The 20,082-nt window shown below is 40.1% G+C and overlaps 1 protein-coding gene across 7 annotated transcripts in view; it reads right to left on the bottom strand.

The window, feature by feature from the left end:
• Positions 1-15,554: 15,554 nt before the first annotated feature.
• MAPK10 (mitogen-activated protein kinase 10) overlaps positions 15,555-20,082 on the bottom strand; it is a 187,861-nt gene continuing 183,333 nt past the window's right edge. For 4 of the 7 annotated variants that reach the window (XM_068941439.1, XM_068941435.1, XM_068941438.1 and 1 more), the window contains exon 14: positions 15,555-18,149. In XM_068941439.1, the coding sequence (XP_068797540.1) occupies positions 18,133-18,149 (17 nt within the window). In that variant the 3' untranslated portion in view covers positions 15,555-18,132. The remainder of the gene's footprint in view (positions 18,150-20,082) is intronic. The other 3 variants (XM_068941432.1, XM_068941433.1, XM_068941434.1) reach the window with 3 other exon arrangements.

The raw sequence follows: 20,082 nt of genomic DNA, 5'->3' as shown, positions 1-20,082 counted from the left end.
CCTAAGGATAATCTCATCACTATCCAAAGTTTTATCTCAAAGAATTAAAAATAAAATACTTGCAGGATGTATAAGAAATTATTCTTTTTTTTTTTTCAATTCAAGGGAATAGTGTCCAGTAACATCATTCAAACTGTGGGGTGAACAGAACACAAGGATCAACATAAAGGCATTTAGAAAATCACATTAAAAGTGCTTTGCAATTGGATATGGGTTTTATTCAAGAAATTATAGATTGCTAGGTAGTCTTAATGCAGACCTCTGTTCCTGCGGTAAACAGAGAAAAAAATCTGCAGAGTACTTAATATTCCACACCAATTTTAGGCCTCAAATCCCTAATGATTTAGTTAGCCTGGGTAACTTTGGTTATGATGAGCAAAATGTGCCTTCAGGAGTATCTCTGAACGTTTGCCAGAAGTGAATTATCATGGGAAGGGCAGTGGACAAATTTTGAACTAGTGGATCTCTCCCTCTCACTGGTTCTTCAACATATACCTGCACCTCGGAGAGGACAATAAAGCAACTCCAGCTATATCTGCATCCCATTTGTGCAATTTTGTTGGTTTCCTCTTCTTACTAATATTTGCCTCCCACCGGTTACTCCTGCTGCTCCGAGACCTCAAGCCACTCTCGGCTGTACCACAGCCTCCTGTCCAGTCACTAACCAACATTCATATTGACTGCTTCAGAGCCTGCTGCTTCTGCCAAACAAGGACCTCAGCGCACTCAGTTACATTTTACTGTGTTGACCGGATTCAAGACTAGATCTGTCAGAACTCAGGTTCCTTTTTTTTTTCAGGTAATGTGGTATATAGCAAGCCTTATTTTAGTTTTTCAAGTTTTGAACTGTAACGATCTTTCCATAAGAAATCCTTACGTTCTACGTCATTGCTTTCCCATGCCTTCTTGCTAAAGGGCTGTGTTACATATACCAGAAACCTTCATGCTCTAAGTACAATCCAAGTATCAGATCCTTTTGGGTAGGCAAACAGCTTTAACACAAAAACTACCTCAGTAGTTACTCAGCTTTGGGTATTTTCCCAGTAACTCAGAAGGAAATGTCAGGTTTTATTCTGTTTTTAACATAGGAAACTACTTTTGCAACATGTTTAAGGTATGCCTGCAGATGGCTAATCCTGATTTACAAATTACAGACAGCGCTTCTAAGTGGGGAACCCCAGGGCGCTACAGGTAACAAAAGACAGACAGCAGTGTTTACGCAGATGGCCAACTTGGATGCATGGCTGCACTAACCACATAGCAACGTGAGAAACAGGAGCACGCTGTGGATAACAGAACGGGTACTGCTGTAACAGAATTGATGACCAAGGCAGAAATCAGCAGGGCAACCATATGATAAACGCCAATGAGGGTATCAAGTCACCAAAATCAGTGCCAATGGAAAAAGGTCAAACAATGCTAAACTGCTTATTTGGGAGGAGATGAGGGTGGCAGAGGCAGAACTGGGGAGGAGGAGATGGGAGAAGAAGGGACTATAAGGGGAAGCAAACCACGTGATCAGGGCTGTCTAGGTTATCTTCCACAGCTTTGTGCTGATCACTGTTACCTTGGAGAGGACAATAAAGTAACTCCGGCCATACCTGCATCTCATTTGCTTCTGCAGCCTGGGGAAACCTGGGTGCTCTCGCTAAAGCCAGCAAGGAAACGCACGGATGGGATGGACTGGACATCCTGAGAGCCTGACAAAATACATGCAATGTTAGTTATTAAAACAATAGGACACTGTGTGGCTGTGCTCTTTGTGCCAACGGATTTGCCCACGACTAAAAAAAAAAGTGTAAATAATTTTATAAAAATCTACTGTCAACATCCAATGAGTTATGGACTTCAGTCCATAAAACTCGATTTAATTTTTATCTTTTGGAAGAAATACCCTGATGGTGTTAAAACTTCACAGTACTTCAGGGCTGTGGTAGTAAATGGATTTGAACTGTTAGAGAAACAGTTGTAATCAAAGCATTAAGATAAGTATAGCTAAATTTTTAATACTGTTCTTGAATACCAAAATATTGGATGAGGTTTCTCTAAAAGAAAAAAACAACTGACAGTAAAATGTGTTCTAGATCAGTAGATTATTCATTCTTTAATTCTTTTGTCAGAGGTGGCTGAAAATAATATATCATGTCACATGCTACTACCCCCCCCTCCCCCAAGAGTGCTTCCACAGTACAGAAACTAAATACATCCAGCAGCTCTAAATGGTAAGGTAAAATTTCTTTTTTGTCATTCTCCTTGTGGGACAAGCCTTAGACACGACTGCACTGTATTTGATAATAATACTACTACTCCTGCAAAGGGAGGGCTCAAGAGGTGAAAGCGTATGAAGCAGTCCACACTACAATTCTGATTTCAGACTGATTTTTATTTTCAATCACATACATAGAGTATTTATTCATACAGAGGAATTCTAAATCTGGACTGTCTGTTTTTTCCTTCTAAAAAAATATAATTAGTTCAGGACAAGAGACACGGGTAAGTCATTTCCTGAAATGATTATACTTTTCCAAAATGTCCGGTAGTGGCTGAAGTTCAGGGGCTGGGAGCAGAGAAGGGGAAGGGGCCTGTCAGACTCTTACACCGCACTGCTGTAGAGGAACTGTGCATTTACCTCCTTCTCACACCAGAACAAAATCAGTCACAATCAGTACAAAAGAAAAACAAGCAAAAAACCCTTCAGTTGAGTTTCTATTTATTTAGTTATTTTACATAAAAAGAATTGCATTTAATCTCAGCAGTTAAACAGGTTCTTTCTCCATCTCCATCTGTATAAAGTTTGACCTCGATTCTGACCACCTTATTCAGCCAAATCTCCTCTTGGAAAGTGAAGAAGGAGTTTTTGGCTGAACAAGGGGTACAGCATTGGACCTATATTAGTGTTGTTAGTAAAGGGGAATGTGTGCATGGGTTCTGCAGTGCAGGAATGACTGCAAGGAGTACAGCAGTTTCACTTTCTTATTTAGCCATTAACTCTACTCCACTGTAGCATCCAGGCCTGAGATGAGGAGGAGACCGATGTAACACATCAATCAGACTAGTAAACTCTGCTCCTACAGAATTTTCGTCCGGAATGGGAATGACTAGATTCCAGTGTATGAAGGATGTGAAGGGAGGGGGCTGAACGGGGAGTGTACTTTTATCAGCCTCATGTTTGTTCTTCTAATTGCTATTTTAAATCCTGTTCAGTTGAAGAATCATCATCTTCCTTCCAGCCTCAGGAGATACCTGCCTCAGTTCTTTAAGTTTGACACTTTCTGGAGCAGTAGGTCAAAGCCATATCAGTTAGTTAGAAAAGGCCTCCCACAGGCAGGCCAAAGACTAGTTCTTAGTCTGTGTGACAATGAACGTGCCAGTTCACACTACTGAACCTCAGGCAAAACAGCAAATGCCAACTGAAGGAAAAACTACAAGCTGAACTATTTGACACCAAAGGCCACAGTCCCCAAAAGAGTAATTGCTCCCAAGACACTGTGCAGAAACTGAGAAGTCCTCCTCCTACGGAAAAAAATGATGGGGAGGCCACTGCTTCTCTGCAGTGCAAAACCCACACACCTGTATTCATGTGTGGCTGGATGTGTTGGGCATCCCCGGTTCTCCTTTCTTCCCTGTACTGAACTGTATGTGTGTGTGTGTGTGTGTGTGTGTGTGTGTGTGCGCGCACGCGCGCACATGTGCGCACACATGCATGTGTGTGTATTGGGGATAATATTCTTACACAAGGTCACAAAAGCCTGACGCTCCAACAGCACCCATGGTATCGAACCTGACTTCAGACCTGGGCTGAAGGCGAAGTTCTAATTTGGTATTATTTACAACCATTTGCCTACAGCAAGACTGTTCCCAATTAGCAGGTATTGCTTTGTTCTACCGTGCTCATTAAACTTGGTAGTTTCTAAAAGAGTGATGACTGTAACCAGCACGGCTGCCGGACGTTCATTCCTCAGTTCAAAAAGCTGAACGCAGCATCAGCAACCAAAATGCTCATGTCAGAGCTGTTTCAATTAGCTGCTCAGTAGTCTAGTAGGGTATCGGTTCATTAGACTTGGTTAATCGGACAGCTTGGCTGAAACTGTTGTCCCACATTCTTAACAACCAACTTTTATTTTCATTCAACATAAAAAACCCTGAAACACCCAACCTATTCTCACATAAAAACTTCAGTAAATGCCAAAAAGCAACTACGGCAGATTGCTTTGCTACTACTTACTGAGAAAACTGTACTCCTCAGAACATAAAAGGAATAAAAGCAAAAGAACATAAAATATCCTCTGCATTGCAGTGACCTGGAGGCAAGTCTATGGCCATATTTCAGCACTGTGTTGTTAAAAAAAAAAAAAAAAAGGCAAGCATTTGTGCTAGAATGTTTCCTACCATACTTCCTGAAAAGACCACACTAATTTATAGCAACTGCTGCCTACGTACAATGTTATTTACTTTCTACACAAGCCTTATGAACATACTCAACATTGTGATGTGACTTACTAAGACACATATTTATCACAAACATCACAGTAGTCCAAAACCATGAGTATGCTGCACCCACTTTCAAAGCTGTATATTCGTAACAACAAAACTGACCCCGATGAGACTACTGCTTTACCACTTTGTAACTTATTTTTGCACTTTCTACAAATGGCAGTTTAAAAAGCTGTCAGTGTAATTAATACACTGTGAACAATGACATTATTTGTATTTGAGAATGTACACAGTTCTAGTAAAGAACAGAAAAAAAAAAGCTGCATCCTACTTGGTTAAGCCACACGGAAACTAGAAAGTAATTCATACCTGAAGAAACACATTGTACAAACTTATTGCTTGAGAAAGGACTTATTTGATTCTGTTCTACAAAAAATTTGGTTAGGAAATATTTTCCATTTAGCTTGATGAATTAATTACAATTTTTCAGCTGACTGCTATTTCTGGATATAGGAAGTTGTTATTGCTCTGACTTGCGAAAAAAATGCATGCTTTTGTGTGCACTTACTATGTTACGCAGCTGTTCTCTGCATATGAACTGTTGAACCCTACACCATCAAATCAAAGAAAACCTTCATTCCTTGCATGCACTTCACTCCGAAGTGGAAAAATATTAGTTCCTCACAGCAAATACACAATCTTGATGCAGAAAGATTTTTTTCCCCTTTATTTATAATACACTTCTTACCGGCAATGTGGCAGGAATTTGGATGTAATCATAATTTTTAGCAGGTTCTCTGACATGGTGAAATGAGAGCTGTGATAATTATCGAATGCTATCATCTTCAAAAGAGAACTCCGTTGATCATTTACTGAGCTGACAAGAGTAGCCCCTAATAAATACATGCACTAAAGCTTTAAACCAAAGAGGCGAATGGCATCACCCTGCAAGATCAATGTTTTTTGGAATGTTATAATTTTGGTATGCATGGGAGCATCAGCTTCAATTGCACAGATCTAGAGGAAAGGTTAGCTTAAATCAATAATACTCACAGTAGAGATCTCTGCCTCAATCTCTTTGAACTGGAGCCTGCCACTCTTGACTTTATCTGCTGCTGCAAGAAGTTGTTGACGGAGGAAAGGTTGATCTCTCTATGGTTTAGCAGTACTAGGAATAGCCAGCGTTTATTGGGTTATCCTGGATTACAAGGCAGATATTACTACCTTATACACTACATTGGATGTAAAATTGGTCAGTCTCTAAAGCCCACACCACAGGAAACATGGACTCAATGATAGATTCAGATCACATGGCAATCTTTCTTTAGGAAACCGTTACCGTTACAGGTAACTGCACTTATTCTTTCCCCAAAGCTTCCAGTTTATCTATACTGCCTCACGAAGCACAGCCTGAGAGAGCCCGTATACTGCCAGGGTAGAACCCGCTGAAGAGGAACCCACAGAGAACAGGCAACAGGGACTGGTAACACATTCCTGTCTGGAAAGTGCTTTGTGTTAAGTGTGGCAATTTAAGCAAAAGAAGGTTCTGCAGAGATTCCAGAAGGTCCTGCGGTAAGTCAGAAAGCTCTGTCTTGCTTGTATACTACCAGAAATTGGAGGAAGGCATATTTAAGGTATGGTATCAGAGAATGCCTTTCCATTAATGTGGATATAAAAAAAAGAAAGAAAACAATTAGAGGACAGATTTGTGGAGAAAATAAAACAATTTCCCTGCACGGTCGTGTAATCCAATTTTACTGCTGTCTAACTGCTGAGCTACCTAAAAGGAAGAGAAACGCTTACATAGCATTTCCATTTGAACATACCTTTGCAGGCTGCTTAGCAAGAAGTTTTCATCATGTAATTCCATCTTGGACGCAGAGCAGACAGTTGGAAATTCATAAAACATTATTTGCTAAATTTTTTGTGGCTTTTTATTTCCAAGACTCCAGATAGTCCTGAAGAGACTGATGGTGGTCAACTGATGGTGGTCACATCTACCCACATACCCAACTGACTGAGTGCCGTGATAACGTCTCGCTCAATACCACTCATTTGACAATCTTTGTTGTCATCCTCTATATAAACTTGATTGGAAAACAAAAAAATAACGAAGACTTCGTTAAAATGTAGAATTATGCTTTCGTCAAAAAATACTTCAGGCAATCAGGTACACGATGAACTGTCCAGAGTCACTCTGGCTGGAGGAGAAACGCAACAAGCGAGTAACTTACAGGCTGAACGGTACACTGAATTTTGCTCTTCAGCACACTTCTGCCTTTAGGTGGCACTCTTCGCCTGTATCACGGCTCTTCCTTGCTAAAGAGAGCAGCTCTGCCTACGCAGCTCTGCAACACCACATTCAGAGGAGTAAGATGCGTGTGCCAGTCACCTGAGAGGAGGAATCTGTTCTAACACAAAGCAGAAGCAGGAACAAACATGGCTGCCACCCTCCTCCATCGGCTTTAAAAAAGTGCTTGCACTGCACGCTCTGATTTTTTTTTTTTCCAGTTACAGGCTGCTCGGGTGAACCGGCTGCAACACAATGCAAATTTGATGTGGAATTACAATCCCTCCAGATTCAGTGTTATAAAATGGTGCCAATGAATTTGAGTGTGAACACTGTGAGCGCTTAGATTAGTCTCTGTGCTAACTGCTTAAAACTCCAATGGCAGAACTGGCAGACAACTTGGTTGTTCTGACATTTTGCTAACGCTAGGCAAGTACGGCCAAGAAGAGGAATTAAAATTTATTCTGCATGTTTCAGAAATCATGCCATCGGTGCTGACAAGTGAATTGTCTTAACATAGATGATTAATTTTATTGCCATCTCCACTTGCATTGTTATTTCATTTGTGTCAGTGACTAAAGGGGTCAGAAAGACAAAAGCCAACTGTGCTGAAACCTGGCCAATAGTCTCCCACTGACCCACCTGCAGTCAGTAGGATGGTGCAAGTGTTGCAGTGCTGTTCAAAGAGATGCTACTTTCCTCCTTTTTGGTGAAAAAAAGATGATGTGAGGTCTGCATACCACCAAAGCTGACTATTTTCCTTTGTGTAGAGAAGCATAATATGAATGACATGGCAGATCGTCACTAAAAATCTCAAAGGACGCATGCCCTGGAAGCAGTGCTTAGTACTGTGCTTCCTTATCTGTTACACAGCATTACGCTTGTGAAAAAGAACTGGGACAATGCTCTGGCTACTTAAATCTCTGAAGTTCAGTAGTATTCAGACATGACGTCTGATTCCTGATTCTCATAATGTTCGCTGTCTTTAAAAACAGTTTCTTCTCTCAGTCCACTCAGTTATGCGCTGAGCCATATGACAATTCCAGTTTTAGTGGAGAGGGCTGTTGTGCACACTCTGAATTTATCTGCGTTGAAACCTTGTTAGTTCTGGATTGAGGCTGGCATAAAGTAATAGAGAATCTCTTTGTTCCCCTGCGAACACCTACACTTACAAATCCATTCCTGAAAGGTTGACTGCTCTTGGAAAAGCAAGTTGGGAGTGGGTACGCTTAAGCAGAATCCTACGGTAAAATACCTCCAAATCAGGACATTCGCTTTTGCTATTAGAGTATTTAGGGTCGTTATTTATAAAAGAGGAAGGAAAAAAAAGGCAAGCGTTTTTTCTAGCTGTGATCTGGTACCCTGCTGACAAGATTCAAAACAAATCCTTTCCTGTCCTTTGCTGTCGCAGTCTAAGAAGATGTAACTGAACTAAACTGGTAGGTTGTGTTCCATGAGCAGGAATATCACCTAGAGGATGGCGAGGACACATCCAACAGAGGGTGGACCTAAATACGCTACCCCAACACAAAAACAGAACTCCAGAGTTGCTCTTTCTGCACATTGGGTGACGAAAGATCGAGGTTTAAGGACATATTCATAGCATCTGCACACAGTTTCTTAACGACTGACTACCTTGGCTTAAACTCGTAACATCAGACAGGGCTTTACCTACGTTGGGTTAACAGCAGGGGTGAGACATTGTATAGCGCTCCATCTCAGTCACACATTAAAGCATTGGATGTTTTGGAAAACGGAAGGGGTATTTGCTTGCAGCTGCTACTTTTTTCTTGTTTGTGACTCAGGAGTTAGTACAAAATCAAAGATAATCCTCCTTCTCCTCCAATGTTAGACACGAAGCAGAGGTGGGAAGAATTCTGCACGTTTCAAAATTTAGTCTAAAGAAAGACTAAATGCCTCCATTGTTAGTTTCAGACTCACGGTGCTAGAAAGTTGGAAATATTCCCAACAGTAGCAGTCAGCCACTCCCTATGAGAGTTATTTAACAAAAGCCTCAGTCTGTCCATTAATAGTCATATTCAGAAAGAGACCTATTTTCTCCACCAGCCTAATTACCGTTCCATTTAGAAGTCCTCCTGGAATACGCATAGGGCATTATACAGAGGCATCAGGAGACAAACACCACTTACTCCTTCCCAGCAGTCCATTTTAAAATGACAGACACATTAGGAAATTAGTATTAATTTAACCAGCTAAACTTCCTCCCAGACTCCCTATGCTCTACCCATAATCACATTTTCTTGGAGACACATTAGCTTAGCAATTCAGGCTCCAAGCTGCGCAGTTAACAGGGGGTTTGGGAGAGCATGCTGAAAACTAAGATTATTTTGATCTTTATCTGTATGTATTTGAGGAGAAGCTCAGCCACAGGGCAGTGAATGGAGCCTGCAAACACGTTGCTTCCAAGCATTAGCGCGCACATGGAAATAAAGCCAAAACGGAACGATCCCTGGTAAAGGGTGCCAAGGGAGAAGTGGAGCTGTATCTCTTCCACCATACTAGAAAGTGGCTCCAACATGCAGCTCCTGGCAGCCACACATAGTGTAAAGGGGGCCTGAAAACTGGTTCTCCTATGTTTAAACTGGGCTTAGAGGTTGTTCACTGACCTTCATTCCAATCATTCGCCTCGAGCAAATGGAGGTGGAGTTTTGCAGAGATGGTCTGATTTCCTTCCTTTAACTCTGGTTCGACATAGATGAGGCCATTGATTTGTTGCAGCTCACCAGAGTATAATAGGTACTGCCCCTTACCAAACAAGTGATGTTTAAGTTGAAATGCAAGCTGACTAAAGAAATACAATTCCAAGGCTGGCCTGTTGTACTTCTGCTGAATATCAAGCAGCATTATAAAAGACAGGCCTCTCCTGTTCAGGTACAACTTCAGATTTACTAGAGTTTAGGACTCTTGGTTTATTTGAAGCCAAATCACAGGTACAGCTGGAGATGTGGATTCAATGATGTGCAAATGACAGGAACGCTTGTAACAATTTTGACTCCTGTGAAAAGGGCAAACCTCAAAAAAAGAAGAAACTTCAATTGTTTCAAGAGGTACCCGATAAAACCAACAGGTAGCTCCATTATTCTTCTCATTTTGCAATAAGACGAACCCAAAATTCCCCTGCTACTGCAAGTCACCAGGGGGTTGGTTCTATTACATGTTTCAGTTTAGCCAATCTCTGCATATAAAAACCAGGAAAAAAAGGACCTTGAAGAGTCTCTTGTTTTAGCAAGTCAGAGCAAGACTGCCAGCTCTGCGCAACACATTTGAAATGCTATTTCAGTATGAACAACCAAATCAATTTGTTGACAGTGCTTGACAATGTACTTAAATTAATTCTTTTCTGTACTTCCCCCTTCAGTTTTTTTTTAACAGAATGCTATTTAATTTTTTTCCTCTCTATGCGTGAGGAATCCAAACACAAAAACATCCCTTGTACATTATGGTCTGACTCACTCGTAGTCAGCACAGACAGCCTGTGTAAGAAGTGAGAACCCCCCTGCCCACTATTTTCCAACCCCCGGCACCTCTCTCCTTTTTGTTCCTTTTCACTTGAAATCAAGGGAAGTATGTTCCACATTTGTGAAAAATCTGGCCCCCAATAACAACTGCAGTTGATTTTTTTTTTTAATTGGTTTGATTTGGATTTTCTAATGGGGGAGGAGGTGGGAAAGGGAGCGTGAGAAACTTATCAGTTTCCCTTCCCTCCGCCTGGGCAACTGGTCATTTTTTCAGTATTTTTAGGAAATCATGCAAAAAATAAACTCTTAAGCTACTTTAAAACAGTCTGAGTCTCAGAGGCAGTAACATCCCTTTACACTCCTTTAGCACTGTAAATGCTTCTTAAAATGAACACCAATTGACAAGATAAAGCCTACAGAGAACATCTACTAACTAGATTTTGTAATTCTTCCAACTTTTAAATGTTCACAGCTTTATTTGTGGTCCCCCAGTGAGGGCTGAAGGAAAAGGAACAAGAAGCCAGGAGAGCTGTGTGCGTGTACTTTTTTCATTCATACTCTTGATGCCATTCAAACAGGATTCCAGAATACACTATTTTAATTAGCAAAGCTTGTTTTAAAGTAAACACCACAAATACCCCTTATAGAACAGTCAGTCTCCCCTGCTGGATATACAGGCTTTTCAGTGAGATCACATTCAAACAGCACAAAATTCACCTCGGTGCACAGCCCCTCTAGAAGGTCTTTGCACTGCGTTCACTTCCGCTTAGCTGCTCCAAACAGGACTAAGTGGTATGCAGGATAAGAAGCGAGGTTCACTACAACTTTCCTCCCAAATAAAGACAGTCCAAATCCACATCTGTAAAGATCAGCGGTTTTCCCACTATAAGGTCATAATGGTGTAATACAGGCGTCATGTATAGAGAGTATGTACCGTACTTCAGTTGTGTCCTGTCGCTGCATGACTTTGAGCCCCAGTGAGAGTACTGATGCACAACAGGCATCTAATGAAGCCCTCAATCAATACAGTTTACTCTGCTGTGCTATATTATTGGGAACACTGCAAAGTCAGTCAGCTGACAGGAGTAAGGACAGCAGTGAGAATTATCCTTATGAGGAAGCTCTGACACGATTCCCTTTGATGCACAGGAGCAAATGAGTTTCTCACCTTAGTTTAGCAATTGCTAAATGAACAGCAATCAGAAATCACTTACGCAACATTGACCCATAAAATGCTGATGACTGGGGCCAAATTCTCCCCTGTACTGCACACAGGGAACAACAGATGGTCAAAGGAAAACAGAGTAGGAACAAAGCAATATGGAAATAAGGTTAGTTTCTTAGTAAATGTCACTACCGCAGTCCATTTATGCTGACTGACACTGGTTCACCCTTTCAACTCTAACCCTGCAACAAAATCGGACGTGTCTCATCTTCCATTCTTAACGTTGAACTGTTGCCGTTGCTGGTTTTCTGATGTTGGTCTGGAGTTTCTTTTTTTTTTTAATCTACGTTTATGAACACTGATACGTTACAGACTTTGTTAGTTATACTTTGAAGTCTGATCATGCAGAACTACAGGCAGGTGCAACTTAGGTCTTATTATAAGGACAGACATGGCAAGGTGAACAGTTGTTTCTGCTAGTTAAGATTTGGAGCTTTGTTACTGTTGTGGCTTTAATGTATACTGGCCATAAGTCCCACTTACTCAATTTACTAAATATACAAGATTCCATATATACACTGAAACCTCCAGCACCCTCCTTTTCAGCACATGACTGACTTGGGAAAAGGTCAGAGGTCAACCATATTTAGGCATACAGTGGCCTTATTGTAAAAGATCTAACAGAAATAGCATGTTGGATTATTACGTATTAGTTACAGAGGAAGAAAAAAATCATTACAACTATTTACATTATAAATATCTTGCTTTCCAGAAGACAAGAATGGCCCTGTTCAGTGAAAATTAGCAAAAGAGACAGGCTTACCTGTCTGAAATGATAAGCATGGTAGAGATACATTTATTTCCCAAATTGACTGTGTCTTCCTTCAATAAGTGCTTTTCAGCTTTTCACTCAGGTAAAAAGGCACCATTAGCCTCAGCTGAAGTTTTTCAACATTCTTTTGTCGCATCAAACCCTCTTTAAAACTCAAACTTGCCATGGGTCAATGAGCCTGAACAGAAATGAAGTTAAACAGTTCACCTCTTGTAATCAATAGTTAATTTAAGAAACAAAAAGCAAACAAAAAACAACCAGGCCCCATTGGCAAGTTCCTAATACGTTACACAGAGTCCACTAAATTCCACTGGACAGGTCTGTTTTCCAGCTCATCAGTGAAGACGACACATTCCCCATTCCTCCCTGCCCCCAAACAGCATCTTTCTAATTAAGACATTGCGTATTTGTGGAATATTTAAACCTACTGCACACTGATTGTGTGTATGCGTGTGTGTGAGAAAGTTCAGCTTGAGCTTGTGTTTAGTTATCATCTGTGTCCTTTGTAAAGTGGTGGAAGTTAAAATAAGCACAGTCATCAGATTCTTGAAGATGTGTGATTATGTTACAGTTACGCTCTTTATCCACATTGAGAATTTGGATCACATACGAATATAACATTAAGAATCTAAAAACCACATTCATATATACTCCCTCTCTTTCTTCCACACACACAGAGAAGCAAAGAGAAATAAACTCCACACTTAGAGTGAACCACTAACACAGACTACTTTTTGCCAGGCTATTGAAAGAAAAACCTAATTCTTCCCTGCAGGTTTTCTTTCATATTGCTCTCCCTGGAAGCACGCTTAATAGACTTAGGTGGGAAATACGTTATTTTTGCTCTAAAATTTTTTTCTGAGATTTTAATTTTTTCATGCTTGAATTCAGATCGAAAATTAAAATCTCAAAAAGTATAAAGAGAAAAATATAGAAGTGCACAGTGAAATCATTGTTGATCCTCTGAAATACTGCAATGCTTGTAATAGAAATAAACTAAAATTTGCTACTAAATTATTTTGATTTAAGATACTACAATTACATTTTACAACGATTTTTAGAATACTAAAACCAAATATTTTTCCATTTTTTTGTACTGGGACATTTGCCGCAACTGACTCTCTCTCAGGCAAACAGTCTCGATCTTGACTATCAGCCTCTCTTCATGAGAAAATTTGTTAGTAGAAAAAAATATCATTGGCGCTCACTGATAAACATTAAAATGCAATCCTTATCGGTAAGTAGCAGTATTTTGGTGATCTTCCTAAAGGCACTACACCAAGCCTAATTTCTTCAGTATCGTTAGCCCAAAGCTTGAAGGTAAAGCAATATATATGAAGGCAAAACCATACAAATGAATTTATTCTTGGTTTGAAGTTCAGAAGCCTGATACAGCTACCTCATCACCTGGTTTGTGTAGTCTCCTGAGGCCTGTATCATGCAGGAACTGGTGATTTCCGGAGAGAAACATGAATGCATTAGGGAAGTACCTGATCAGGCTTTCTGGTGCTTTCTTTGACAAGCTACCCATACTTGTACTCCAAGTCAAGCTCTTCTTCATGCATCTGTGCCAGGGAATTCTAGCTAATACGGGCACATTCCTAACAACAGTATGATTCTCATAAATCAATGTGCGACCAAGTCAAAGAAATATTTCCTCTCTCTAAAAATGCGTTATATTCTAATGGAATGAAGTCAAAACTCAGAAGGCAGTATTCCAGCTATCATGTCAATATGTGCAGACTGACTTCAAAAACTATAGACAATTTGGATTGAAAACACGCCTAACTTTTCGTCAACTTGACGCAAATCGGTATTTCATGCTCCTTTAAACTTATCAATGAGAAGAAGAAAGGAGGGAGGTCTTTTCAGAGCAATGCTATCATTTTCCTACGTTTCTAGTACTATCTAGTACTTTATCTTCACCTGAAAATAAAGCAGGAACGTTTTTCCGTGATCTTCCTCTCTATCTCCTCAAAGCTATTTTTTGTAGCTGGTGCTCTGAGCAGCCATTGACAATCAAGATGCTTCTGCCGTTTTCCTTACTCTGCTGATGGCTGTCTACATGAACTGAGTAAGCTACTTGGGACAGAATTTCTTACCGTCTTCAGGCACTTAAGATACAGAGAGGATCTTAGGCATATTTTCAGAAGTACCAGGGTGCCCAGCTCCCATTCGTGCTGATGGAAGATACGCACCTGCGCACTTCTGGCAAGAGCCTCACTGATAGTGCCTTTGGTAGATCTGTCATAAATCGCCGGGTTCCCAATTTTCTACATCTCTGCAATGGTGGCAGTTATACCTTACGACTGCAAACCTCAGAGAATGAGGAGTAAACTGCTATGCAAGTACTCTTTACTGTAATTTTAAACAAAGAGGTAGATTTGAAAGAGCACTGGTAAGAAAGAGAAGAAAAACATCCGTCATATCACACTGGACAAAATATTGGAATAAAGAGGAAAAGGCTTGAAGGCCTTAATTTCTGGGATCTGTAAGAATTTTTTTTTATCCTAAGACAGTTACAGAATGTCAGTAACTGCAATCTCTAATTGCAGTTGTACTGCAATCGCGTATGTATTCCTGTAAAGTACTGGCTGGAAGCACCAACTTCCTGACCCAGAGAAAAACAAAGGAGACGATTCCTATTTGTTGGTTGCTCTTTCAGTTTGGACAGGACCATACAAGGGCAAGAACTGAACTGTAAAGAACTATTGCTTTTTTCCATTGATGGCTTTTTTTCTAGTGTCCAATGTGGACAGCCCCAAGTCTCCCCCACAGACAGAGCTTCCCAAAAAGGAGACTGACGAATTTGAGGAAAAAAAGAGATGCAACAACTGTTATAGGCCCCATTTCAACAAGGCACTTAAGCATGTACTTAGATCAATCACTACTAAGCAAAGGACAAAAGCACTTGCTAGCTAAAATTATGTATGCATCCCTGTATCTCAAAGAGAGGTTTCTGTACGCACTGGTGCTTTGCAGAATCAGTGCTTTTGAGAATATAGCTTAGTATTTTCTATGTTGTGGGTTAATTTAGCACCAATCACTAGGACATCTTGTATGGTGGTTGGTTCTTCACCCAGCACTCACGAACCCAAACAAGACTGAGTAATACTACGGGACTAAGTTAGTTGTTTTGACTTTGACAGATGAAACATGGGAGAGCTTTTCTCCACCATAAGTATCCATTTACTATAAATGGCTTCTCTGCTATTGCCTAGAAGACATCTTCATAACATCACTGGCAATGCACTGTGATTATTCCCAGTTTATAATTCTGTCGTATTTTTGCAGTTCCTCTTACATACAACTTCACCTGAGACGCTTGCCTCCTTTTTTTTTTTTTTTTTTTTTGGTTAAAGAACACACCCAAACTGTGCACATTAAGAGATGTAAAGTGGATGTCAGTTATCTGTACTTTATTAGTGTTTCTGTGATGATTTAAATCTGGAAGTAATACCTTTTATTATTGCTAAGAAGTCACCCTCAGTGTTATTGCCTTCATACCCACAAAGCACTGCTGTTTACCTTTAAATACTTTTACGATGATCGGCTTTGAACTGAGAGTTACATCACTGAAGGATGACTTGATGTTTCATGGCTTAAGAGAAAATATTGCTAAATATTTTCTGCAGTAGTAAATTATTGCTTTCACAATTACTGCTCAGAGTTTTTAGAGAACTGTCAACCTAATTTTATTTTCCACCAAAATTTTCAGAAAAACCCACCAAAAGTATACCTGGGGGAAGAAAATTTCCTACAGCAATTCTGAGACTGCTCAGAGCTACCAGCTCCGAAATTACTTTATACCCATTTAGCTTTTATTCCACCTGCCAGGAGAAGTTCATTATTAGCTTTCCTTCCTTTGAACAAAATCTCATTTGACACTCAGATTTTTCTCCTAACTCTGGAACGGCAGCTTCGTGAGCTACCTAACAAAACAGTTATATTTCAGTAGAAGTCTGACTAGCTAACAGCAGTGTATTTAAACTATCCAGTAACATATTCTAAACAATTTCTCTTTCTGACATTCGGAACAGTGTAATAGTGTGAATTACCTCATTTCAGTTTACACGGCATACTTTGGTAAGAAGAGAGATGAGAGCCTCAGGTCTTAGTTGATTTCCAACTCAGATAATTGCGCTCTCGCAACGTGAAATGCTAACTGATGTTCTGGCTGGAAAAATGATCAGCTGTCCTGAATTGCTGTGTTTAGTCTTGCATTCTCTGATTAAAAAAACTTGCTGTCGTTTACCACCGGAAACCCTACTTCTTATTTTCTGGCAAAAACCCATTTCATTTTCAGCCACTACTGAGTCCTTTGGAACTCAGCAACACTGCCTAAGACACCTGATTAGACCCAGTGCACTAGCTGGTGCTGTTTGCTGTTACTTAGAATATGGGACTACTAGGCCTATTGACCGGGTCAATCTTTTCCATGTAACACCGCTGATAAAACTTTCTGGGGAACTGGATGATTTGTCATAGGCAAGTGAATAGCCAAAAGCACCTACAGAAGGCCTGTTCTCTTAGTCACGGAGATTCCTGCAAGGGAATGATTTCCAGGGAAAACAACCTCGCAGCAGCAAACACTCTGAGAGGAAGTGGGCTGCAAATCTCCTCTCTTTATTCAATTGATTTACTAATGACCTAGACATAAAAAAAACCCCGTAAACTGTGCATGCCCTTTTGACCGTAATCTGTTCCCCAACCTTGTCATACCCCCTAACACATAAACATAGACAATGTAATTAATAATAGCAAGCCTATCTACAAACTAAGATGATAACTCACTTAATATTAACAGGAAAAGCTGCTCACTGAGATAAATCTTTCTGGGCTTAGACATACGTAAAAGACCTTCATTCTTGTTCCCCGTAGCTTGCAAAGATGCATGTGCTTCCTTCTAACCCGGTCATAGCTTGGCATATCTGCTCTAAAAATCAGAATAACAAGTGTTAACGTTCACAAAGAAAGAACATTTTTATGAGAAGCTCTATGGCATCTCCTTTCAGTACAAACAGGTATTATTTCAAAAAATATATACACCTCTCAGGAGAAATTTTGTTGCTACATCTTCAAGTGTCTGAGGGAACTGCAGTCTGATGTGGTTATTTTCACTTCCACAAATCCTCATGTAAGATATGCAACCTAATGTTGAACCAACAAATAGAATACATACTGCTAATATATCACATATGTATTTATGCAGTTCACCTGAAATGGGCCATTTAGTTATGGAGTGCACACTGAATACATATGCAGATGTGTGTCCTGCTGGAGACACACAGCTGCATACACTTCCCAAATTCTATTGGCATGTGTCTACGTGCTATTTGTATACTAAGAAAAACGCATTTTATTCCTGTCTGCCTCACTAGGCAGAAGAAGTCAGAACAGAGAGTGAAGGCAGATACACACTCATACATTTTCGAGTGGCTACTGCACACCTTGTCATGCCAGTGTGAAAAGGACAGTTGCAGGTTGCTGGTTTTGCAGCCATAAATTCTACATTTTACAGGAAGGGGAAAGAAAAGGATTCTTCCTTTTTTTTTTCCCCCTTCATAAAGCATCATTGGAAGAAGACCAAAGCAGAGCAACTATAAGTTAAATATACACTTGAGCTTAGCTGCATTACATAACTCTGTAGGAGAAGCAGGCTGAAAAGATTTTGTTTGTTTGTTTCATTTAAATCTTTGTATTTTATTTCTCTTCCTTTTCATCTCTTAACTCCTGTTAATTTTTTCCCCTAAATTGTATCATCCTCTGAAGAACGCTGGGTTTCGCAGGCAGGCGGCTAGTCACCTGCAACAACCGAGGGGTCCCGCAGAAGCTTCCAGGCTGCTGTCTGTGTCAGACGCCAGTGTTTGATCAGTGGACATGGATGAGATGTCATTGACAGATGAGGATGGAGGGAGGCTTTCACTGCTGTTCACTGCTGCACCTGTGCTAAGAAAACGAACACCAACGTGATTAAACCTGAAACTCCAGGACCTCTGGCAGCTTCAAAAGCAGAGGGCACACACCCTGTGGCAACAGGCATGTAGGTACACAGACCGTTTCCACCAACTGCAAGCACGAGCAGAAAACAGGCCATACAAGACAACAGAAGTTTAGGCACCAGATAACATTAAAGCATTTTAACAGGAAATTCTCTCCCCTTAACAGTCTGTTTTGAAGAGGTATAGCTCATGCTGTGTTTATTACTGCATTTTATATCCAGCCTCCTTAAAGTTACTAAACACGGAAAGATTAGATGTCTGCTGGGCACACAAGTACCAATGAGATGATTCAAAAAAAACCCCACCACCCTCCATATTCTCTCACGAAGCCCTTGCTTTTTTGCAGAAAATTCAGTAGAACTGGTGGCATCAAATAACACAGTGTGAGAACAAGAGGAACATGTAGTCTGGTGGCAATCTGCAGAAGATGAGCGTGGGGGAAGCAAAGCTGGGTTCTTACCCTCTGTTAAGGGCTAAGTGACTAAGACTTTCAGTTCAGGATTTCAGTTGCAACTATTTTTGTGAATTTGTTTACCTGTCCCTTGTAAAATGGTGATAGTACCATGTACTTATCTTTAAAAACATTGTGACTTGGTAAAATGGAGAATTAACCATTATGAGGTTATCATTAATGTGACTGAACATTTATCACACCCATAAATATTGCTAGGCAAGCATTATCTATCCTATAAATGGGGATGATAACTATGCGATAACTGCAGAACCACGTGAAGAACGTATTTATCCTGTACCTATGACTGTTCAACCTTCACTCTGCCCATTGGTTTTGTCCTCCTCTTTCCACCAAGATTACCATAATCTGCAGATTGGGATGGATACATCCATTTAGACATTACTTATAATTTCTGTACGCAGTTAAAATGTTCGTGAGTCTAAAAATGTGCTTTTGCATAATGTTGCAGGGCTGGAAATAGTAGCTATTCACTGGGACATGCAGACTTTCCTTTTGCAGGTACAGGCTGTTTCATTCTTATGCTATAGAAAAGCTTTTTCGGCTCACTTTTACAGATTTTCGTTTCCTCAAACTAGACAGACAAATTGAAATCTGCTGCAGAAGAACACGGAATATAATCATAATAAAAATACAGAACTCTTAAGTGTTTTTAATACAGGAATTATGAACAATCTACACAACCCATGCAAAATATATCGTGATACGGGTAAAAGGGAAGGATTTCAGTCACCTTCCAACTTGCAATAAAAACGTTAATCTCAGAAAACAAGCCGGTATACCATTCCTCCACCTATTTTTCTCAACCTTTTTTATTTCCTTTATGCATCTCACTATATATATATATCTATGCACAAAACAAAGAGACACTATGCTCGCATTCAGAGCTCTAGATGGGCATTGCTTTCAGCTGTTTTAGTAGTTCCAAGCCATTCTAGCATCAAAAAAAACCACCCTTGAATTAGTTTACTCTCCTGATACATTTGGAAAATAAAATACTTAATTAGTCTTGCAATTTTGTAAACGCTGCAAAAAGATATAGTGGCCTCAATATCGTCTCACTGGTGACTGAAAACAGCAAGTTTCCCTCTTTTCTGACTATTTTTTTCCCCAAGAGATATTTACATGTATTTCACTCATATTAATCAGTAACCTCTGTCTGATTCAATCCACTCAAGTCAATAAACCCTGCTCTGTTCACTTCATCAAGAGCTAACACAGTCCGTAAACTTCTGAAAAGTGCATTTTTATTCCTTCTCCGGCTTTCAGTGCAATCACTTATGACACGACACACAGACCTGGTCAAAGCACCCAGAAAAACAGAACATCCACCAAGTCAAACCAAATCACACCAAACCTACATATGACAGAACTAAAGAATTCAACACAGCACAAAGCAGTACTTAAG

This window comes from Struthio camelus, chromosome 4, assembly GCF_040807025.1.
Source record: "Struthio camelus isolate bStrCam1 chromosome 4, bStrCam1.hap1, whole genome shotgun sequence".
Taxonomy (NCBI): Eukaryota; Metazoa; Chordata; class Aves; order Struthioniformes; family Struthionidae; genus Struthio; species Struthio camelus.
Note: the sequence above shows the minus strand (reverse complement) of the source record. Positions and strands in the feature narration are given on the sequence as shown.